This window comes from Oncorhynchus gorbuscha, linkage group LG01 (assembly GCF_021184085.1).
Source record: "Oncorhynchus gorbuscha isolate QuinsamMale2020 ecotype Even-year linkage group LG01, OgorEven_v1.0, whole genome shotgun sequence".
Taxonomy (NCBI): Eukaryota; Metazoa; Chordata; class Actinopteri; order Salmoniformes; family Salmonidae; genus Oncorhynchus; species Oncorhynchus gorbuscha.
Window position 1 is genome coordinate 84399565 of NC_060173.1, and position 24902 is coordinate 84424466.

Below are 24902 nucleotides of genomic sequence, written 5' to 3' on the forward strand. Positions count from 1 at the left end.
CTAGTTCAGGGTATTCAAGTTGGGGTCACGGGGGAATTGCAGTGGGGTCGCCAAAATTGGAACAAAACATTAAGAGTACAGATTATTGTATGGGACAATATACAAGAACGCTAATTTGGAGAAAAAAAAAAAATGTAAATGTTTTTTTTTGTTTTTTTAATGTATTATCTTGATAGATGAAAAAAATAAATGGAAGGTTATTTGTTGATATGCAGATTTTAAGGTTGCGTCATTAGATTTGGAGTCAAAGGAAAAAAACGAGGTCCCTGCTGAAAAAGTTTGAACACCACTGCTGTAGTTGGTAAAAACACTACATTGCATTAGAACATGCAGCATTTGAAACATCCATCCCATAGCCATTGACTTCTTTCAAAAAAGCACACCAAAGGTTACAAATTAAACGTGACTGATGTGATAGAAGGATATGATGTCCTACCTGCATGCTTTGAGCACCTGGCTGGAGCTGGGGTAGATGGAAACTGAGGACCATGGGGCCAGGGCCGGCCTGCTGTGAGACACCCCAGTGGGCTCTACTCTCACTGGGCTCCGAGAGTCCTCTAGCCCCTTACCGTTGACCTGTGGGGTAGTGGTAGCGGTACCGGTGGTTCCGCTGTTGGACGGGCTGCTGATAAGGCTGGTAAGGCTGTTGGCTGTGAAGGGGTGGGGGTCGGCGCAGCGCGGGGGGGGGGTGGAGGCGGACATGGCTGAGAGGGGCGAGGAGGCCACAGAGCGTTCCGACAGGGGTTTGGGACGTCCGTGGTGGACACCCGGGTGGATGTTGTTGACCTTGATGTTATTGTCCATGGTGGCTCCTTGATTAACACCACCGTGATTATTATTATTATCATCATCGTGGTTAGTAACATCCTTATTACTGGCTTTTCCCATGAGCAAGGCTGAGAGCTGAGGATTGTCTGAACTGAGCGTGCCCGGAGAAGGAGAGCCGGGCTGGGATTGGCTCCACGAGCTGTCTGTGGTCACCGCCCCCTGCTGGATGTGATTAGCCAATCCCTGCATAGGGGCAGTGGTACCGGGACTAAGCGGTGTCCCTGTGGTGGTAGCCAATCCACTGCTGCTTCCTGAAGGCGTGGTCTCTTTGGTTTGGGCCACTGAGGTAGTGGTGGCGGAGTGGAGGGGCAAGGAGGGGAGGTGGTTGGGGGCACCGGCCCTCTGTGGCAAAGAGGAGAAGGAGGAAGAGGAGGCAGGGCAGGGCCCGGTAGAATGTCCGACCTGATTTAGAATTTGAGCACCGGATCCAGCGGCCTGGGAGGAGGATGAAGAGAAAGGGTGTTCTCCATTGGGACCTGCCGAATGTGAACCTGGACCTTTGTGAAGCCCCTGGATAGAGGGGGACAAAAACAGACTGATCAGTGATGAGGGAGTGACAGACCAAGTCAGAGCAAAATAAATGATACGTTTCAGTTTTAAATGATCCGGTATGAATTAGTAAAAGAATCGACGCGATTTGATTTGATAACGGCTTGATCCCCCCCCCCCCCCATCTCAAAATGTAATGGTTTTGACCGTTTGGAAGTTTAGTGAGCTTCTTTTCTCCTCCCGCTTTGCCATGCAGTGCGCCTCGCAAAAGTGATTGCTCTTAATGAAACTATCAACTTTACCCTGTATGTCAAAAAATTACCATATACACCTGCTCTTTCCATGACAGACTGACCAGGTGAATCCTGGTGAAAGCTATGATCCCTTGATGTCACTTGTTAAGTCCACTTCAGTCAGTGTAGATGAAGGGGAGGATACAGGTTAAAGAAGTATTTTTAAGCCCAGAAACAATTGAGAAATGGATTGTGTAGGTGTGCCATTCAGAGGGTGAATGGACAAGACAAAAGATTTAAGTGCCTTTGAACAGGGTATGGTGGTACGTCCCAGGCACACTGGTTTGAGTGTGTCAAGAACTGCAATGCTGCTGGGTTTTTAACACTCAACTGTTTCCCGTGTATATCAAGAATGGTCCACCACCCAAAGGACATCCAGCCAACTTAGCACAACTGTGGGAAGCATGAGTTGACATGTGCCAGCATCCATATGGCATCCCAAGGTGTTCCTAATGTTTGGTGTACACTGATTGTTTAAAGCAAAACAATCAAAACTATTGCGGATGCTGAACCTGAACAATCAAAATCAAATCATTTGTAAGCCCCGTTCAGCAGGTATCGCCAGATGAAAGTTGTGCCTCCGGTAGCTTACTTTTATAACACCATTTTCAATTGAGCAACAAGGTCCGAGCAGGTGTGGTATATGGTCAATATACCACGGCTAAGGGCTGTTCTTATGAACGACGCAACGTGTAGTACCTGGACACAGCCCTTAGCCATGGTATATTGGCCATATACCACAAACCCCCAAGGTGCCCTATTACTATTATAAACTGGTTACCAGTAATATTAGATCAGTAAAAATAAATGTGTTGTCATATCCATGGAATACAGTCTGATATACCACAGCTATCAGCATTCAGGGCTCAAACCACACAGTTTATAATAATCCATTGCTAACAATAACCTAGCAAATTACATTAGCTGTCACTCAACTAATTAAGCTTAATATCAAGCTAACCATTTCAGCATTTGAATGCTTAAGGTGCCGCACAGATGTGCAAGATCAGGAAGAGGATGCCTACCTCGCGTTGGTCAGTGCACGAAGCTGGGAACAGTGAGCAGTTTGACTAGGCTACTGATATTACCTATGGTTATTTGGCATGCAAAGAAATGACTTGTAGATCAATGACTGTTAACAGTTATATGCTTAGTTTAAGACTGAAGAGGAGGCTGCATAAATTGTCACAAAAGATGAGATATTTTCAAAACAATTTAATGAATCGGTAATTAGTAACATTTGAATAGATTTTCGACCGATGCATACTACATTTGGATCGGTTTGGTGTCAGTGGACCGATGCGGTATTATCTTCAACATTTGAACTGAGGGCCAATGTATTATGGTGAAATGTTACATCCTTACAAGATAGATACAAACAGTTAGCAAACAATATAGAACAAGAGTGAAAGTGAGAGAGAGACAAAGAACTCGTCAGAATTAAAGAGAGACCGAAACAAAAAGATATGTACCTGAGTGGAGTTGGTACGTTGCTGGCTCTTCCAGGCCTCCTCTACATTACTGGTACTATTACTGCTGTGACTGGTGTTGTTGCTGGTTGGGGTACTGGGGTTACTGGTACTAGTGGCATTGCAGTTGTGAGGTAGACAGTTCTGCTGTAGGTAAGGCACGTTTCCATTACTCCCGCCACCTCCCGGTAAAGTCCCTGCACCCGGTAGACCGGGAGTGCGATTATTGCCCACAGTTCCCCCCTCTGGATTGCCTAGCTGCCCAAGGGGACTTGAAGATAAAGGTGTGTTGGCCATTGGCTGAGCAGTACAGGGGGGACGGATTGTGGTTTGACTGACGGGTGAAGTCCGGGAGAGGGGGTGAGGGGAGGGGAGGGAGTTTGGGGACAGCGAGGGGCCGTTGGGTAGGGTGGGCCGCAACTGTCCTGCTGCCTGCTGTCTCACCTAGCCAATTAAAGGGGTGATGGGAGAGAGACAACAGTTTGAATACGGTTTATTATAAAATGTGTGGCGTTTGCTTATATGTGTGTGTGTGTGTGTGTGTCTGTACCTGATGTTGATGCTGCTGCATGAGGGAGAACTGTTTTTCCAGCTGGTCCAGAATCTGCATCTGTGGTGGTTTCAGACTGGCCCGGTTGGTCCGGAGCTGATCCAGGAGCTAGAAGAGAATGGAAAGGTGCAGGCATTTAGAACCATTGATAACTATTTACATTCTGAAGTGTTTTGCTTATGGCTTTTTATGCTTACTATTCAGTACGCAAGTTGCTTTATACTGCAAAGTTGCTTTGGAGAAGGGCTGTAGAGTCTGTAAAATGACTCACATGTAACAAATACAGTTCAGGTCTGACTCATTTGATTAGAATCAGACACTGGTATGGTTTGATTGGAAGAGCAGAACCCACCTGTAATTTCTGTGGTGTTAGGTACCAGCTGGGGATCTGGTGTTGTACCGGGTGGTTTGTCCACAGGTCCACAGCACCCTGTGGGATCAGAGAGAGAGATACTTGGCAATAAAGCTTGTAACAATTTAGGCATAATTCCTATTTGCGTTCATAAAGCTGGTATAGGGTCAGTTGGTGTGACAGAGATTTGGTTCTTGGTTCTAACATTAGGCTAGGTTAAGGACCAATGTTACCTCTAAGCTGTACGCAGCTGCCCCAGAACTGCCACGCAGAAGAAAAATCAGCCCGCGCAGAGAAGCACAAGATTGAACGTTCTAGTTTCCCCCCTTAGTTAACACCTTCAACGTTTCCCTTTACTGTGAAAATTGTGATCGAATCAACACAATGTTAGCCACGTTCAATGCAACATACCGAAGCAGAACAAACTATACAAGAGATTTTCTTGTAGCCAGAGCGCATTGGAGTACGATTATATTACATTGACTCAGGCCCATACACAGACCGGTGCGCCATAACCAAACAGAGCTGCAGAATCCCTATATGCAAATAGACCATTGCCACATATGGATCTGTGCCATTTACTTTGAACTGGACTGTGTTTACAGCATGAGTGGTCATGAATAAATGTGCTTAAATGCACTTGTTTCGAGATCAAAGCAATTGCTGCATGTAGCTAGGTGTGTACATTTGTTCATATTCTTTGCTAGTAAGCAAGTTATTAGCCCAGATATAGCTAATTTCTAGACAGCAATGGGGGAGTGGTTGCTTGCTACAAGAGCACAAAACATGTGCATTTCTAGCCATCTTTGAAAAGCAAGTCAGGTAAAGAGCTTTTTTACTGTAAGGGGCAGTGTTGTATTTTGGGGCAGGCTTGAATAAGCTAAGTAGCCAAAAGTCAAAGGTTAGCATCATTTGTCAGATTATCTAATAATAATATGGGAATAATAATGTATTTTATTTTGAAAAGTGGTTTCAACAACATTTTCAGTCACCGCCTTGTCTGAATGACAAGTGGATAAACAGGTTCATGTCTATCCCTACATGTTTTCCCCCCAAAAGTCTCATGGAATGTAGGCCAAGATTGAACACCACATATTGGCTGCTACTGTAGACTGAATGATAGAACAGCTATTTCCATGTTAATATGTTATGGGATGCATTTTCGCCATAGTTTTTTAATGGTAGGCCAGTGATAGGCCTACATTATGATCAAATAGCCACAATGGCCTTCACTGTTTTAACTATAACTTAAAGCGGGTACAGCCTCAGTGTTCACAGTAAACGTGCCAGAAGTTGCACAGAATTTTCACAACGTTCAAGTTTGCGCTCAGCAGACCTGGAATTTGCTCAGTGGCAAAAACTGTTTGAGGGAACATTGTTAAGGACTGAACCATACCTTAGCCGGGCTGGCGGTGCGTTTTCTCTTGGCGGGGCTGGCCTGACCGTCTGTGTGGCTGGGATGGGGGGAGACGTGCGTTTGGCCCTGGCCTCCCTCACCACTCTGGTGGGACTTAGACGCCTGGGGGAGAGGCAGGAGAGGAGGGTTATGGGGCCGAGAGGGAGAGGCAGGAAAGGAGGGGGAGGATGGTTCTGTTACTATGTGTAGAGGGTTTGGTCTAAGAACAGACACCAAAACCCCGACGACAACCTTATTGATACGTCTAATCAGAAATCTCAGAGCCAACAGTGTGTGTGACAGTCTTGTCTTTTTTTCGTGGCAGGAGGAATGAGATGAATTTGATATGGAACGTAAGGAACTTAAATATTTGGGTTACCACCGTTTGCCATCAAACCTTTGGTGCCAAGGTAGTTTAAAAGTCAAACGGTCGTCCAAGAAAAACAAGACATGGCAGGCAAGTTGAGAATTCATCAGATATCATTCAGTCACTAACATATAACAATTCCATATCAGAAGTTTCCATTCATTCTGTGCATGTGATATCAAACAGAGTTGATGGGTGAGTGAGAGTAGCATTGACTGATGACTTGTATTGTTGTATTAGGAACCACACAGAGAATTTCATCTACTAGATCTACTATATGTGAGGTTAGTGTTAGTGAGGGCGATTCTCGTCTCAACTCCTTCGCTTTTTCTGCACTGATGCAAACGCTTCTAGACAGATGAATGCAAATATTGTCTGTGGGCATCCACTGTTTTTCACCTATTCTGAGTTTTCCAATCAGTGCCAATGAGAGGAGAGAAAAGGAGGAAAGGAGAAGACTATTGAGATGCACCAGGACAGGACAGGCAGTAGCAGTAGTAGTAGTAAGGATTTGTTAGCTGGGTGTTATCGGTCTCTAGTGGTCTCACCTGCTGCTGCTGTGTCTGTGACCCTGGGCTGCCTGCTGCAGTGTTCAGGCCCCCCTGTCTGGAGGTGAGCTCAGCGGGGATGGGCAGGCTCCACGCCTCCTCAATACTAGGAAGCATTTTAGTACCCTTCCCCCCCGCAAGACTACCTGGCTGAGGGTTACACAACTGAGCCTATAGGAGGAGGAAATGGCGTAAAGACACATTTCAGTACTGGTTTACGGTATGGTAGGACAATCCAGTGGCACTACGTACTGAGCACTTTGTGGAGTATAGTACTTTAATACTTTCTACTAAGTCAATCAGTTATAGTATAGGTACTCTTCAATACAGCCTCTTCAGAGATGATATAAAGTCAAATGAAAATAATCACTCAAAGAATGGTCAATGCCATGAGATTGTCTTTACGATTACTGATGAGAATGTGTAGTATCGCATCAATATGAATCAGTGTTCATATATCAATGAGTCAAACCAAAAATCACAGAATTACGTCACAGTCCATAAAATCAACAATAAATAATTGTACAAAATAGAGCTCTTAAAACACTTGCATGATACACCACAACACAACAAAGCACAAAACAACCCAACACACACCACAACATTTAACAGAAAAGGGCCAGCTGAAATCTTTGGTTACTGGTTGGTTGGTGTGTGCATGTGTGTACATCTCTGCATGTGTATCCCTCCCTCCCTGCCTGCCTACCTGCAGCAGCTTAATGCGGTGTGTGAGGGCGGCGGTGTTAGTGCAGGACTTGCTGCGGGTGGCGTTGATGTAACACTTGATGGCGTCGTGCGGCTGCCCGCAGGATTCATAGAGCGTGCCCAGGTCCATCCAGGCGGCTGCGTGGCTGTGGTCCAGCTGCACTGCACAAATGTAGGCCTGCAGTGCATCCATAGGCTGGTTCTGCTGCTGGTACAGCACACTAGGGGAGAGAGGGAGGGAGAGAGAAAGTGAGAAAGAATGAGTGACTGGGGAGAAGGGGGCAGGGTTTTTAGTGTACCCTCTCCCTCGGGTGGCCACACCCAAACTCTATCCATACTTCACTTGCTAAGGACCTCTAACTCCCTCTCTGCCTCTCCTGTTGCAGTGTGGAGCTGCAGGGTCCCCTAGGGTCCAAACCAGCCCCTTAGAGGGCCCCTGAGCTGCAGTTTCCCTTGAGACGGTACAGAACCAAGACTGTAGATATAGGCTAATACTGCTGTTACAATCCTATTGCTATGGCCAACACCCACATCCACTCCAGTGTTTCCCCTATATGCATTTAGCATATAGGGGATGGTAAAAAGTTTCAGTGTAAACTTCAACGATTAAAACCTTGACAGACAGGAAGAATCTAAAATTCCATAAATGTCATGGCATGGGGCCCCCAGTGATTTATTTATACTGCTTGAAATCACTCAGATAACATAAGAACACAGCATAAGCCATGGGAAAATGTGTAGAATTTTAGGAAACTAGCTTTAAAACGGCAAAATTGGGTCTCTGCATCCAAGAGGGCTTTTAAAACTGTGCCATTGGCCACGCCCACAGCCGGCAAGCCCCCTCCCCAACTTTGCCACCGCTGCTGAAAAAACAACCTGTGAAACACTACACTCCATCAGATTATCCTTCATGACTTCTCCAAGGGTCCTACAGCCAGACAGTTGAGTATACGCTGGCTGCAGTGAGTCAGGTCTTACCCTAAGGAGCACCAGGTATCAGCGCTGGCTGCAGTGAGTCAGGTCTTACCCTATGGAGCACCAGGTATCAGCGCTGGCTGCAGTGAGTCAGGTCTTACCCTATGGAGCACCAGGTATCAGCGCTAGCTGCAGTGAGTCAGGTCTTACCCTATGGAGCACCAGGTATCAGCGCTGGCCTCAGACTTGTCAATGGACTGTCTGTAGGAGATGAAGGCATCCTGGACTTTCCCAATACTGGAGTAGCACCTGGAGAGAAACACACAACATGCTTGGTTACTTATCAACATGAGCATGAATACAAAGATACAGTCAGAGAGACATCATGGCAGAGACATTTCTACGTTGGCTGGGTAACACAACCACAAAGTGGCCGCTCCGGTGGGAGAAATCAATATGAGAATATCACAACACTGGCAGGTAAGTAATACTGTGAAACCTTATCATTCCACGACTGCTGCATATATTATGGACATTTTCAGAAATTCCAATGAAAAAAAAATATAGATACAATTTCTATATGTAGCATCCTCCACATGTATTGGTTTGGTTAAGCAGTGCTGAAGAGAACCTCCCCCGACAGTTTTTTGTATTCTCGTCAAGACCAGTATGTAGGGGATCGAGGCATTTCTTCCACACATGCTACTTTAGGTTAGCACTAGCCCAACCATGTCAACTGTACCCTAATGATTCATAATCAAATGGATCAAATAAGTCTAAGTCATAATACAATTATGTAGATTAGCAGAAAGGCAAACTGAAATAAAAAAATAAATACAATTAGAGCTATTCATCTGTAGGTTTCTGTGTAACAAAAATGAGCTTCCCAGTGAGAAGTGAGACTGATCAATAATCAATAATCAGTGTGATCAGAAAAGTAGACAACGAAGCTCTGAAACGGCTACTGTCTAGGCCTGTAGAATGTAGAGAAACAGGTGAGACTGGGGCTGAACCCAGTAGGAGAGAACAGACAAGTCTGGTGAGCTTTGCTGTCTTATGGGCAGAGTACTACTCAATACACTGCTGTTGAACCTTACACACCTACTGGAGGGTAACTAGAGCCAGTAGAAATTCACTATGAAAGAAAATGTCAACAAAAGAAAAGGAAAGCCTCTTACCTGCCGAGGAAGTACCAGGACTGTCCAGAATTGGGGTCTGCTTCTAGCGACTTCTGCAGACACTGGATGGCATAGCTGTCCTTGGAGCCTTTGTCCCCTAACAGCTCCACTGTGTGATGCATCCAGCCTGGAGGAGACCAGACGAGTTAGGAGGATCCAACAACTGCCACCACTAGTCTGGGTGCAGGGCTAGCCTTCTGCTAGCTGGTCAACAGCACCACTAGCTAGCAGCACCCTACACTTCACTGTCTGCAATAGTAACTCTCACCACCACTGATCCAGCAGGTCTTTCTGCTAGTCTATTACCAAGGCTAGCTAGATCGGATAACAATGGTACAGCTGGAGTGACTAATATTACACTAATATTCACTATACACTGGTATAGTACTACACTGTCAGGCTCAGAGATACTGCTCTGTCTGTCTGGTGTGTAAAAGCTCCAGTCTCATAAACGGACCAAATGGCTTGTCTGTCTAGAGCTTTCTAAAGAAGAGGGAGGGAGAGAGCAGAAAGTGGGAGGGAGGGAGAGAGAGGGAGATTCCTCCTCCATACACACACCAGCCATGTCTTCAAAGGCCTAAACAAGTCCCCAGGGGCTCCCTCCCCTCTCCACACACACACACACTTCCCTAAGGACGGGCATACACACACTTCCCTAAGGACGGGCATACACAGAGACATACACACACTTCCCACTCGCTCCCCTCAACACCTGTGGCGAGCCTTGCTGGGAGGTCACCATGACAACCCTGGCAGAGCCGCCGTCAGGGCAGAAAGAGAGAATGGCCGTCAGGGCAGAAAGAGAGAATGGCTTTACGACCGAGGGAACATTCTTAACCAGGGAGGATGGCAAGAAAAAAGACTGTGTGTTTGGAGAGGACGACATTGGAGAGGTGTGTGTCTGTGGTTGTGTGTAGCATGGGGGTTGGGGTACACAAACTAACACCTCCATAATGAGCTGTTGCATCGGACACTGGAGGATTGGGAGAGACTTGGGAAAACAGGGAAGGGAGCAGAGAAGAAGTGGAGATCTGGGAAAACTGTCCAGCTGGGAATACCGTGCACAACATATCCCAGAACACAATGCATGATGCAACCCTGTGTTATCAACCTTATACACCTAGTTCATATTAGTACCATCAACAACAAATACAAAGTACTATATCTTTAGCAATGCATTGTACATGGTATTTAACCTAGACTATTTTGAAGGGGCACAAATGTGGTCAGTAACTAACAACTAAATATATAAAAACACACCACCTATAGACACTGCTCTACAAAATTCTAGCAACCAATTTATATAGCTTGAAAAAGATGAGTGTTGCACTTTCCCTTTTGACTATAAAATGTAAAAGACAGCACTTTTCATATCAAAACCTTCCAAAAACAAACTAGGATACGTTTTTCAACATATTCAACAAAACCAAAGGAAATGATAGGTTGTTATGAAAATGACATGGGAACAAGTAACGCATTTTCTTTCAACAAATGACAGTCTGACAAAGTAGTATATACGAGAGAGACTGAAGGACTTACCCAGTTGTTGCAGTGTAGTAGCCTTCACCTGTGCAGGAATATTCTCTGTCTGTAGTAAACTCTCATATGCTTCTTTTGCTGCTCTGAATTTCTTCTGCAGAATGACAAGGGGGGAAAGAGAGAGAGAGAGAGAGAGAGAGAGAGAGAGAGAGAGAGAGAGAGAGAGAAGAGAGAGAAGAGAGAGAGAAGAGAGAGAGAGAAGGGTTGATTTAGCCAGAAAGAAGGGTCAGTATGTTTTATGGTCTCACTGGTCAGACACAAAGAAGTCTGGACACCTCCTCAGACCAATCCAACAATGTGAGGCCTTTCAGACTGACCACACACACACACACGACAGGGGGAGGGTCAGTCTGGGACAGGACAGGCCAGACTTAACACGTCGGACAGGTTTTAAGTGGTGTGTGTGTATGCGTTAATCATCCCACCTTCAGTTTTTATCTGGGGAAACCTGAGAAGCCACACTGGACAAAGATGTGTTTATTTTTCTAACTGACCTCGAGTCTGATCTAGTTGTGTGTGTGTGTAGTTTGGAGGTCTCTGTTCTTATCTTCTTTTACTCCATCACTAGAGCGACCTGCCTCCATGTCTGCAGCCTCGAAAGCCCTCGACACACACACACGCACAGCAGTCTGGCCCTGGGCTCTTCCTGTCTGGCCACCATAAAACCCATGTCAGGGTAAACAAAGTTACTATAGGGCAATACACCCAGCACCAGGTTCTAATCCACCAACCATTACCAACTCAACACGAGAGATACTGTGTACCCTTTAAGGATGAAACAGTTACCGGTATCACAAACCACGGTAAATTTACCCACGATTAGTATTACAGTCACAAATTGTAATTATTATTAAAACCGTGTTTGGTTACCACGGGTTTGAAATGCGCACAGTAAATACTGTCCAGCATCAACCACAGTCAGCAACAGTCTGACGCAGGCGCAGCATGCAACGTGGGTTTTGTTTCGTGTGAAAACATGGCGGAAGGCAGTGACATCGGCTCGGGAGATTCTTCAGCCTTCTACGAGGACCAAATCTGAAGTGTGGTCGTATTTTGGGTTTTACAAGAGTGCTGAGGGAAACATAATCGAAGATGGTCACCCTGTCTGCAGAACATGCAAAAAATATATATTGCTGCGAAGGGGGCAAAACTTCTAATCTCTTGACTCATCTTCGTGATCACCACCCACTACTTTATAGCGAATCCACGGTAAGTTAACTTTTAGCTCAATGCATGATGTGGGAACTTTGAAACGGCAGAAAATGTCATGGTTAGTCTGTCTAACTTGCTAATAGCTTGTCTATAATGTAAACTGAAGCTTTCAGTGTCACCTACTGTTGTAAAAACACTACACGTTGTTCTGCTGCTGTATGGGTCGTGTGTCTGCAGACTCTATTCTCCCATTGCACACAATAACACCTTATGTAGTTTAGTTACCCAACCAACATATTTTGTTAATTTAAAATCCATCAGACGTCGACTTGGTTGTAAAAGTGTTCCAACAGGAGAAACACTATGGACTCCTCCTCCTATACAAGACTCATGTTTTTATGTTGATTGTTGGGATCATTGCAAATACTATCACTGTCTTCTTAAGACTCATTTGTATTTATGTAAATTGTGCATGGGGTCATTGCATATACTCAAATGCAACACAGAAGAATAATAATAATAAAACACCAATAATAATAATAAATTTGCTATTCCCTTGTTTACAGAGTGGGTATGCAGCAGGCAAACCCAGTGACGCTACTGGTCCCTCATCATCTACAGTTGTGACACAGACACTCAAGCAAGTATTTAAAAAGGCAGGCTGCTTAGGCACCCACATCAAAAAAATGCTCAAGACCTTAGTGCAGCCCTTTCATATTACATTGCAAAGGACATGATGCCATTTCAAATTGTTGAGAGAGCTGGCTTTCTGAGGCTGATGAAGATTGCCGTGCCTGACTACAATGTGAATGCTGCTAATTTTCCTTTTTTATTTGACTTGCTTACTTAAACTATGTGAAATTCGAATTCATTTTTTTTTAGCCTCATCTATTCTGTGGCTGCATGAAATAAAAAACATAACGTTAATTCAGCAATTTACGTTTGTTTACTTAATTTTTGTTCCCCGATGAAACAGTAACATCCATTACTGTAGGTAGTTAGTGTTGTCACGATACCAGAATTTTGACTTCGATACCAGGTTTAGTATCACAATAGTCTATCATGATACTCGATACCAAAATGATACCATGGGAAAAAATAAGGCATATTAGCCAGTCACACAATGGCACTTGATCCAGACAGATTATATATATATATATATATATATATATATATATATATATATTTACATCCAACATTTTTCAGGTGCTGCTATGTATGTGTTAATGAATCAATTATACAATCGAATTACAGAAATTACCATTATTTGAATAGTAAATCTCTATTGATTAACTGGGTAAATCAAGATGTAGCCTTATCCACAATACAGTTGAATGCATATTCAATAGGAGTGTGAACATGCATTTAGTTATTGAGCTTGTCTTGGCTGATTTCATGGGGCTACATATGACAAACAATCAGTTTCCCTTCCATTTGTGACTTATTTTGTACTGTTGAACATTTGCAAAGAAGTAGCTTATTCATTGCGCAGCCTGTTATTCATGAGGCAGTCAGTTTGCTGAGGCAATAAATAATCTTTGGGAGAGACATGAGAGAGAGAGACCAAATTAGCATATTTTGCATTATGGATTGCATATTATAACAAATAAACTACTAGGGTGGATTGATGTTAGCTTTAGCTTTCAGCTAGCAAGGAAAGTTAGCCTACAAAAGCTGGAAGCTACCGGTATCTTCTTCTATTGTAAAGTGTTCTAACCTGTAAGGTTATTTTTTTGTTGCAAACAATAATTAACAGTTTCGACATTTGTACACAGCATTCGTACATGCTGTGTTGCATTATTTAAGTGTGTTAACTTGTGTGCAGCATGACTGCAGCCCAGACTCCCAGTGCAGGCTAGCAATGAGTAAAGGCGTCCGCATGCTTCCCAGCCGAAACATTTCGTTAGAGTTTGTGTATATATTATGATGACATTTTGTGACGTTTTGTTCGTTTTGAACTTTGAGGGTTTTTTCGGCTGTTCGGGCATACAATTATTTTTCTGGAGGCAAACCGAATTCTACACCCCTTCGTTGGTGATTGGTTAACAGTAGGGATTCTTCAATAAAGTTGTGTTGTCATTCAATGAGAGACGACTAACATCTTAGTTAGTTGTAAAATTGTGTGACTAAGATCTCTTCGCCAAAAACAGCAAAATGAATGACAGATTTCGTGAGTTATCTTGCTACGGCATCTCAAAATGGACAAACCGTATTATTGCTGCTTTTTTTCTTGTTTTTCAAGTGAAAGTCTTTTAAGGGAGTTTACGAGCATACTCGTTCGGCTAGGCGCCAGACAAACTGAATCATGCTGACGCCTTAAGTGGATCAGGCATAGTGTAGCTATGGCGAACCGGACATAGCTCACTGGCGAACCGGACATCCCCACAGCCCCCTCAAGGGGTGGGGGGTACGAGCTCTGGAGGCTCATGCGCCTGTCACCAATGTATATTTTAAAATGTAGCAAATAATTTTGACAGTAACCCTGTAAAAGTAATTTTATTCATAAACATCTTTAATTTCCATATGTACTAGAAAGCTAAGAGTTTGCTTCAGGAATGTGACTGAAAAACTGCCCCGGGCCTTGAAAAATAAATAATTAAACTGATAGAAATTATAAGGGGGATATCAGCGAACAAATGCTATGGTCAAGGTTACGACGGCGCCAGTGCAATGAGTGGAGCTTACTCAGGTTTTCAAAAGCTCATATCAGACCTAGAGCCTAATGCATCCTATGTAGTTCTTTATGAGTTTTAGTTTAGAAAACAATCACTCCACACAAGTGATAGTTTCAGGGATGGAAAGAAACAGCTTGATTGCCATAGCAACAACAAGGAAGCTGGGCAGAAGCGAAGAGTGCTTCAAATACAGCAGTACTGCAACATCTGTAATTAAGCCTCGTTCTCCTTAATTGCTGGCCTCAACACATTAAGAAAATAGATTAACTGTATAGGAAGCTCTGGGGACAGGTCGTCTTGATACTGGACCACCAATAAGATGTAGATGCAAACAGATTATCATATTTAGCGGACAGTTCTGGTTTGCTTGAACCTAAAAGCGATTTGGGATTTTTGTTCATCCTGGTGAATCGGCGTTTGAGTTGTGTGGTTGCAATATCAACAGTCCATTATCTCTGGTGTATCTTGGCATGCATCATTCAAGACAAAGTTTAAAATGTGTGCAGCGCAATGGACGTATAATGCACAATGTCTCAGGAAAGACTGTCTGGGTTGGCAATACTCAGTATAATAAACAGTTGGGCCTGCAACCTGGACCCACAGGCTGTGGTGAAAACATTTGCACAAAAAAAAGAGGACTTCAGGAGACCCGGGGAGTCTGGAGTTAAATCAAATTAAACTTGTTTCCCTCATTGTTAGGCTATTTGATGTGTAATGTTTATAAAACGTTTATAAATAACGCCTACATCGTAGCTGAAGTATAAATTTGGGTGGTATCGAGATTTTCATATCATCATACCTTCTCTCATCCCGGGATTTATGGTATTACAGGTTTAGTACTCAAGGGGCGTCAGAAAACGAAGAAAAAAATCCCAATTGGGTGTCTATTACCAGAATGCTAACCATATTGGCAAAAGTAATCGCGTATTTCCATGGAGGCTGCTAGCTAAATATGCTAACGAGCGCAAATGTAAATTTAAAATGGCAAAGAAAGGCAATTCAGCTCACATATATAGGTAGGAGCTACTGAATGTCATTTTTGGTGAGTTTTGATGTTTTACAAGCAAATATTGTGCAAATGAACAAAGTTTTGACGTATGCTTGTCTGAAGGAAGAACAGTACTGGCTCTGGAGCAGCATGTGTACAGGCTGTGTCTGTGTGGAGTCTGGAGGAGAATGGGGGGGAAGGAGCAGACTGGCGAAGAACAGAGAGGAGACAAAAGGATAGCAGTGGCAGCTGTGAACAGAGAACTCATCCAAAGCGCGTTGACTTCTCAAACACGGCAGAAGGGTAATACAATATGATGCTGCATCACCTTATGAATTCATCCACTTTGATAACACAACCCCTAAGTTTAACCTGCTAGTTAACGCAGAAGTCTGCGTTTTTTTAAGCAGGAAAAAAAAAGATCATCCATATGATACCGCTTTGTAAACGCAGATCTAAAATGCTTCTGACAGTGCTCTGGCTGAAGTGTAGCTACTTTTATACAGTACTTATCTAGGTGTAGCCAGCCTACTTTTCTCGGATGAATTGCAAGATTAACTTTAAGCAAAACATTAGGAAATGTAGCTGGCTACATTCTTTATATGATAAAAATAAGAAATATGATGGTCATGCATTGTTTTCGCAAAAAAGACCTTGCTCCCAAAAAAAAGATTCCAGGTCGCACAGTTAAATATTTAGGAACATATGCAAGGAAAATGTAAAGCCCTGTATGAGTAAAAAACTATAGTGAACCAGCAATCGTAATGTTTTAATTCGTTTTCTTACCGCTAACATTTGAATACGTTTTTCTATGAATTTTAAGATGGGTTTAGGCCAGAGTTGCAAAGCTTGGTGACCCTGGTGATATTTCAGATGTTTTTATGGGTGAGCTGGTTGGTCATTGTATCCAGCTGCACCCCGATAATTCCTGGCCTAAATGGATGTGGACATTGTGACCACGCTCCAGTCTAGATACATCTTTCCTTGTTGTTATTATTATGAAACATGAGCAGCATCTGATGCAGCTTCATATGAAATGTAATCTCCTTGGTGTCCGCATCATAAAAATTACAGCAGAGGAGATGTAGCATGTACACAGCCATCCCTGTTTGTTTTTTTATCACATATGTACACAGGTGAATTCAGAAGTTAGCTGATTTCTTTTGATTTTCCCATGATTTCAAGCAAAGAGGCACTGAGTTTGAAGGTAGGCCTTGAAATACATCCACAGGTACACCTCCAATTGACTCAAATTATGTTAATTAGCCTATCATTTTCTGGAATTTTCCAAGCGATTTAAAGTCAACTTAGTGTATGTAAACTTCTGACCTACTGGAATTGTGAAATAATCTGTCTGTAAACAATTGTTGGAAGAATTACTTGTGTCCTGCGCAAAGTAGATGTCCTAACCGACTTGCCAAAACTATAATTTGATATATATTTTTTTAATTTTACCTTTTATATTTAACCAGGCAAGTCAGTTAAGAACATATTCTTATTTTCAATGACAGCCTGGGAACAGTGGGTTAACTGCCTGTTCAGGGGCAGAACAGATTTGTACCTTGTCAGCTCGGGGGTTTGAACTTGCAACCTTCCGGTTACTAGTCCAACGCTCTAACCACTAGGCTACCCTGCCGCCACAATGATCCCAAACACACCGCCCGGGCAACAAAGGAGTGGCTTCGTAAGAAGCATTTCAAGGTCCTGGAGTGGCCTAGCCAGTCTCCAGATCTCAACCCCATAGAAAATCTTTGGAGGGAGTTGAAAGTCCGTGTTGCCCAGCAACAGCCCCAAAACATCACTGCTCTAGAGGAGATCTGCATGGAGGAATGGGCCAAAATACCAGCAACAGTGTGTGAAAACCTTGTGAAGACTTACAGAAAACGTTTGACCTCTGTCATTGCCAACAAAGGGTATATAACAAAGTATTGAGATAAACTTTTGTTATTGACCAAATACTTATTTTCCACCATAATTTGCAAATAAATTCATTCAAAATCCTACATGTGATTTTCTGGATTTTTTTTCTCATTTTGTCTGTCATAGTTGAAGTGTACCTATGATGAAAATTACAGGCCTCTCATCTTTTTAAGTGGGAGAACTTGCACAATTGGTGGCTGACTAAATACTTTTTTGCCCCACTGTAAACAACAACACTCAATGGCTCAGAGTGGAAGTGAGAGGTTACGTAATTGACTGCTGACACATGTCACTTGTATCAATAAATCACTATCAGAAAATGTTTTGTGTGGTAATTATTTATACATTTACTGTTTTATTCACATGTTTTAAAGTTCTATTGACAAATCATGCATTCTGATTTTTGCATAGATTATAATGGGCACATGTAATTTTTTGTTGTTGAAGTTTGTACTGATTATGATGAGCTACAAAGCATTCTTGGTTTCACGTAATCGTCTGTGGGACCAAAGATGTTATAACAAAATGAGGTGAGTAAAGGTTCACTCATTTTTTGAGAACTTCCGGATATGAATGGTGGGATGTGAACGATGGTAGACGACACACCCAACATACATACTATAAACAGACCAAACGCATCTTGTCTTCTCTTATTATATTTGGTTACCGTGAGAGAGAAAAAAGCATGGCAGCACGCAGAAACTACCCATCGCAGGATTACTTTCCATTTCCAGAGAGTGTTTTACTCAATTGTGTTTTACATTCTACAGGGACCACTGTAGAATGATCACACCCGTGTGATGGTACGTGTGAATAGGTTAACACCAAGAATGGAATTCATTGCCCTTGACAATCAACCGTTCCCTATCGAGCACCTTGAGCACAGGCACACACTACCAAGTAGGCACTATTTTTCAGATGTTGCCCTACCGAAACGCACATCTATGAGCTACTTGCTATGGGCGTCACTGCTATTAGCTTCACGGCTAACATTTGGACCAGCGATGTCAGCCCCGTGAGCATGCCGAGTCTGACAGCACAGTGGGGCGACACGGATTTTGTACTGAGGAAAGCCGTATTGCAACTTGAAAACACAAACACACTCCTAGCGCCATTCGAACAACCGCGTATGCAGCAGACGTGATACCCTCTGTCATGGCATTGATACGCCTGCTCAACATAACTGCAAACACAGACTGTGGGGTTAAAACTTAGAAAAGTACTCAAGGCTGTGAACAAGCGATTCGGTGGCATTCTCTCTGAGCCTCTTTAATTACTGTGTCGCCAGCATGCTCAATGCTAGGTACAAGGACCGCTACTTCGATGCAGACCAGAAACAGGGTTCATGTGAAATGTTACAGACACAGCTGGACAAGATGTACACCGAGGAAGAGAGACCACAGATAGACAGAGCGGAAACTTCACTCCTTGACATGTATGATGAAATCCTGGTTGAGAATGAACAATGAAACAGCACAGTAGAGGTCGACCGATTAACCGGCATAGCCGATTTGTCTTGTTTTTCGAAATTATAGTTTCCAGATTTGACCATATTAAGGACCAAAGGCTCCTATTTCTGTTTTTTTAAATAATTAATTCTATGATTTGATATAGCAGTCTGACTAAGCGGTGGTAGGCAGCCGAAGGCTTGTAAGCATTCATTCAAACAGCACTTTACTGCGTTTGCCAGCAGCTCTTAGCAATGCTTGAAGCACAGCGCTGTTTAGGACTTCAAACCTATCAACTCCCGAGATTAGGCTGGCAATACTAAAGTGCCTATAAGAACATCCAATATTCAAAGGTATATGAAATACAAATGGTATAGAGAGAACGAGTCAATGCGTCATAATTCCTATAATAACTACAACCTAAAACTTCTTACCTGGGAAAATTGAAGACTTGTGTTAAAAGGAACCCCCAGCTTTCTTATGTTCTCATGTTCTGAGCAAGGAACTTAAACATTAGCTTTTTTACATGGCACACATTGCACTTTAACTTTCTTCTCCAACACTGTTTTTGCATTATTTAAACCAAATTGAACATGTTTCATTGTTTATTTGAGACTAAATTGATTTTATTAAGTTAAAATAAGTGTTCATTGTTCATTCAGTATTGTTGTAATTGTCATTATTAAAAGTATATATATTAATCCTTCTGTAGCTCAGTTGGCATTTTTAGTGGTCCTCCAAATGTATGCACACATGACTGTAAGTCGATAAAAGCGTCTGCTAAATGGAAAAATCATAATCGGTATCGACATGGAAAAATCATAATAGGTCGACCTCTACAGCACAGCAAGTAAGTGAAATAAATAGGTTTCGATTATTTTTACTGGTAATGGGGACATAGGTAAATGCCAACAAAATTACTTTTTGGTCCGTGTGTGTGTGTGAACTATTTAACTGTACTAGAATGCTTAAAAGCGCAACATTTTAAAATATCAGTATAGTTTTTTTGGGCAAGGAAAATATTGGGTATTGGTATCGGCCAAAAATGTAATATCGGTGCATCCCTAATAGAAATATATAGAGATGTATATTTACTAAGGAGAAAGAAGCCATTCATTTTATGGGGCATACTCAACCGACCCACCACCAATATGTAGCACCCACTTGAGGTAAAAACCTGGCTGCTACAGCAGTGCAGCCTTTACTACCAGCACTAGAGAAGAGGAGGGAATAAGGATGGATTTCTTACCTGAATCTCATATAAATGAGCGATGTGGAACTGAACTGTGAATAGAAAAAGAGAGAGCAAGAGATATAAACTGATACACAGGACAGGAGAATAATCACTTACATAGGGTGCTCTCTCACATTTCCCCTAGTGATGCAACCAAAACAGAAGCTACAGCAACAACTGGTAGAAATTAATGATTGAAGAAAAACATGTTTTTACAGAGAGCTATAGCAAATGAATCCATGTACTGTTTTCTGTATCCCTGTGGGGAAAAGATGGGTGCAGACCAAAGTAGTCTGCATGGTGTGTGGTTACAGATGGGAGAGGGGGAGGTTAGGTCCCCTGTGTGTGTGTGTGTGTGTGTGTGTGTGTGTGTGTGTGTGTGTGTGTGTGTGTGTGTGTGTGTGTGTGTGTGTGTGTGTGTGTGTGTGTGTGTGTGTGTGTGTGTGTGTGTGTGTGTGTGTGTGTGTGTGTGTGTGTGTGTGTGTGTGTGTGTGTGTGTAGATGAAACTGCTCACATGTAAGTGTGTGTCAGAGTCTCAGCTCTGCCGATGTACTTTATGCCGATCCCCCCTAATGCTGTCTCCTAGGCAACCCAGTCTTAGGCAGGCGTTCGGAGTGTGTGTGTGTGTGTGTGTGTGTGTGTGTGTGTGTGTGTGTGTGTGTGTGTGTGTGTGTGTGTGTGTGTGTGTGTGTGTGTGTGTGTGTGTGTGTGTGTGTGTGTGTGTGTGTGTGTGTGTGTGTGTGTGTGTGTGTGTGTGTGTGTGTGTGTGTGTGTGCGTCTCCTTGACAACCCCCGTCTCAGGCAAACGGGCTGTGGGGAAATGGCATGACAACTGGGAGGAAATAATCAAATTATAAAAATATCCAGCCGGCATTCTGTGGCCTTTTCTTTTTGTGGTTAATACTGAGAAATGGTCAACTTGACAATGTCATATTTAATAATCCAGCAACACATCAGCTCGCCTACCTAAATCAACATGCTGGGAGAGAAAAGGAGAGAGAGGTAAAGAATTGGGGTTTCAGTGATGGTACCAAACAGGAGAGGAATGCTGTTTGTGCATGCAGAGAGAGAAATGGGGGTGTAATGTTACTTACTTTCAGCTTTGGACAAAGTGCAGGGGTTGGAGTCAATCAAAGCCAGTTGAAAATGCTGGAGACAGAGAGAGAGAGAGAGAGAGAGAGAGAGAGACAGAGAGACAGAGAGACAGAGAGACAGAGAGACAGAGAGACAGAGAGAGAGAGAGAGAGAGAGAGAGAGAGAGAGAGAGAGAGAGAGAGAGAGAGAGAGAGACAGAGAGAGAGACAGAGAGAGAGACAGAGAGAGAGACAGAGAGAGAGACAGAGAGAGAGACAGAGAGAGACAGAGAGAGAGAGACAGAGAGACAGAGAGAGAGAGAGACAGAGAGAGAGAGAGAGAAAGTCATCGTTGGAGGGTTTCCATGCAACTTTGTTCCTATATGACGGTTAGGAAGGTTCAGCATTTTACACGAAAGACACACACGTCTGGTTCCTCCAGGCTGACAAACGTCTGCTTAAAAAGTATAACGTGAAACTGATCCAATGGATGGTCTAACGGGGCAACAGACAGAGTGCATACACAAAGACAGGGTTGCCAATGGCAGTGGTTGTCAAACCTCTCCATGGGGACCCGCAGACAATTCACGATTTTGTTGAATCCCTGAACTAATCAGCTTCACCTAGTCAAGGGCTTGATGATTAGTTGTGCTATACAAAAAAATCAGGTGTGCTATAGCTGTGGAATAGTTCAAATACATAGAACGGCTGAGGGTCCCACAAGGAGAGGTTTGAGAACCCCTGGCCTATGGGACTAGCCTCCAGGATCCTGCTGCAACGTCTCCTCAACTCTCTGTGGGTGATATCATTTTCCCAACTCCCCCTAGTCTAGCGTTTGTAAATCTGAATGAGACTGGATAGGTGTAATCAATATTGCGATAGCCTCACCTAACCTTCCAGAGGGCTCCTTGACATATAATTTTTTACCTATCCAGTCTCTTCAGATGTGCACCCACCAGGTGAAGGGGAGGCTAGTCACTCAGACAGACACACCAGCAGCAGACATAGCGGAGCAGCAGCTTTTCACTGCAGCAGAAAGCAGCCCTTTAAACACACACCACACATACCTCAACGACCCCATTACACTGCAGCAACATGACAGAGAGGGCGAGAGAAACAGGGAAGGGGGGGGATAACAGAGGCGACCTGCAGAATGTCCTCATCCTCCTCCAATCCTTCATCTCACCGCATCATATGTCCATTCATTTTCTCCAAGCGGACATTCCTTCTGTTCATCCTTGGAAGGACAGACTTAATCCTCCCTCTACCCACACTAGTAACTCTCTGTCTGTCACAGATGACAGGACTCAGGAGCAGCCTGGACACTAATGCTCACGCTTGGCGGATGAGAGTTTAGCCTGGATGCTACTGCAAATGTTAACTTGTGGCTAACCGTTAACCCCACCCAGGGTTCACAGAGAGATTAACCCAGAACACAGAGCCAGGTGGTAGGTCAGGGCCACCAAGCTTTCCAGTAGGGAAGCCAAGTCTACACTCATTGCTTTGGGACAGGATGGAGATCTGAATCACTTTGATCCTCATCCTGCACTGTCGGGTGACACCTCAGCAACAAACGGCCCAATCCCAACTAATAATCCCTGCTAGTCAGCCAAGCAGAAAGCCATCTGCAGCAGACAGTCTAGTCAACCAGTCAGTTAGTCCAGCCAGCTGGATAAGAGCAGTAGTTCCCCCTCCTGTACTTGTGGCAGGCAGCAGGCTCCAGTCTCAACATGTAGTCTCTACTGGTTTCAGTTGCTTGTTCTGGTGGCTGCAGCTCTTAGAGAATTTTGCTAACCCTGATGTCCTTGCCGTGTCTGAATCCTGGCTCAGGAAGGCCACCAAAAATTCTGAGATTTCCATACGCAACTATAACATTTTCCGTCAAGATAGAACTGCCAAAGGGGAAGGAGTTGCAGTCTACTGCAGAGATAGCCTGCAAAGTAATGTCATACATTCCAGGTCCATACCCAAACAGTTCGAACTACTAATTTTTTTAAATTACTCTCTCCAGAAATAAGTCTCTCACTGTTGCCGCCTGCTACCGACCCCCCTTAGCTCCCAGCTGTGCCCTGGACACCATTTGTGAATTGATCGCCTCCCATCTAGCTTCAGAGTTTGTTCTGTTAGGTGACCTAAACTGTGGTATGCTTAACACCCCGGCAGTCCTACAATCTAAGATAGATGCCCTCAAGCTCACACAAATCATCAAGGACCCCACCAGGTACAACCCTAAATCTGTAAACAAGGGCACCCTGGTAGACGTCATCCTGACCAAATGGCCCTCCAAATACACCTCCGCTGTCTTCAACCAGGATCTCAGCGATCACTGCCTCATTGCCTGTATCCGCTACGGATCCGCAGTCAAACGACCGATCACTGTCAAACGCTCTCTAAAACATTTCTGTGAGCAGGCCTTTCTAATTGACCTGGCCCGGGTATCCTGGAAGGATATTGACCTCATCCCGTCAGTTGAGGATGCCTGGTCATTCTTTAAAAGTAACTTCCTCACCATTTTAGATAAGCATGCTCCGTTCAAAAAATGCAGAACTAAGAACAGATATAGCCCTTGGTTCACTCCAGACCTGACTGCCCTCGACCAGCACAAAAACATCCTGTGGCGGACTGCAATAGCATCGAATAGTCCCCGCGATATGCAACTGTTCAGGGAAGTCAGGAACCAATACACGCAGTCAGTCAGGAAAGCAAAGGCCAGCTTCTTCAGGCAGACATTTGCACCCTGTAGCTCTAACTCCATAAGGTTCTGGGACACTGTAAAGCCCATGGAGAACAAGAGCACCTCCTCCCAGCTGCCCACTGCACTGAGGCTAGGTAACACGGTCACCACCGATAAATCCATGATTATCGAAAACTTCAACAAGCATTTCTCAACGGCTGGCCATGCCTTCCTCCTTGCTACTCCAACCTCGGCCAACAGCCCTCTCCAGGTTCTCCTTTACCCAAATCGAGATAGCAGATGTTCTGAAAGAGCTGCAAAACCTGGACCCGTACAAATCAGCTGGGCTTGACAATCTGGACCCTCTATTTCTGAAACTATCTGCCGCCATTGTCGCAACCCCTATTACCAGCCTGTTCAACCTCCCTTTCATATCGTCTGAGATCGGAAAGGATTGGAAAGCTGCCGCAGTCATCCCCCTCTTCAAAGGGGGAGACACCCTGGACCCAAACTGTTACAGACCTATATCCACCCCGCCTATCTAAGGTCTTCGAAAGCCAAGTCAACAAACAGATCCCACCGTACCTTCTCCGCTGTGCAATCTGGTTTCCAAACCGGTCACGGGTGCACCTCAGCCACGCTCAAGGTACTAAACGATATCATAACCGCCATCTATAAAAGACAGTACTGTGCAGCTGTCTTCATCGACCTTGCCAAGGCTTGACTCTGTCAATCACCATATTCTTATCGGCAGACTCAGTAGCCTTGTTTTTTTTGATGACTGCCTTGCCTGGTTTACCAACTACTTTGCAGACAGAGTTCAGTGTGTCAAATCGGAGGGCATGCTGTCCGGTCCTCTGGCAGTCTCTATGGGGGTGCCACAGGGTTCAATTCTCGGGCCGACTCTTTTCTCTGTATATATTAATGATGTTGCTCTTGCTGCGGGCGATTCCCTGATCCACCTCTACGCAGAGGACACCATTCTATATACTTCCGGCCCGTCCTTGGACACTGTGCTATCTAACCTCCAAACGAGTTTCAATGCCATACAACACTCCTTCCGTGGCCTCAAACTGCTCTTAAATGCTAGTAAAACCAAATGCATGCT

At 43.9% G+C, this 24902-nt stretch overlaps 1 protein-coding gene across 5 annotated transcripts in view; it reads right to left on the reverse strand.

Moving 5' to 3' along the window:
• The window catches only part of kdm6a (lysine (K)-specific demethylase 6A), a 79504-nt gene that overhangs the window by 9669 nt on the left and 44933 nt on the right, over window positions 1-24902 (reverse strand). For all 5 annotated transcript variants that reach the window (XM_046363071.1, XM_046363062.1, XM_046363054.1 and 2 more), the window contains 12 exons: window positions 21142-21196; window positions 20062-20096; window positions 10630-10723; window positions 9091-9217; window positions 8123-8221; window positions 6999-7218; window positions 6293-6463; window positions 5378-5500; window positions 3982-4059; window positions 3630-3737; window positions 3083-3523; window positions 437-1338 (listed from right to left, as the gene is read on the reverse strand). In XM_046363071.1, the coding sequence (XP_046219027.1) occupies window positions 437-1338; window positions 3083-3523; window positions 3630-3737; window positions 3982-4059; window positions 5378-5500; window positions 6293-6463; window positions 6999-7218; window positions 8123-8221; window positions 9091-9217; window positions 10630-10723; window positions 20062-20096; window positions 21142-21196 (2453 nt within the window). The remainder of the gene's footprint in view (window positions 1-436; window positions 1339-3082; window positions 3524-3629; window positions 3738-3981; window positions 4060-5377; window positions 5501-6292; window positions 6464-6998; window positions 7219-8122; window positions 8222-9090; window positions 9218-10629; window positions 10724-20061; window positions 20097-21141; window positions 21197-24902) is intronic.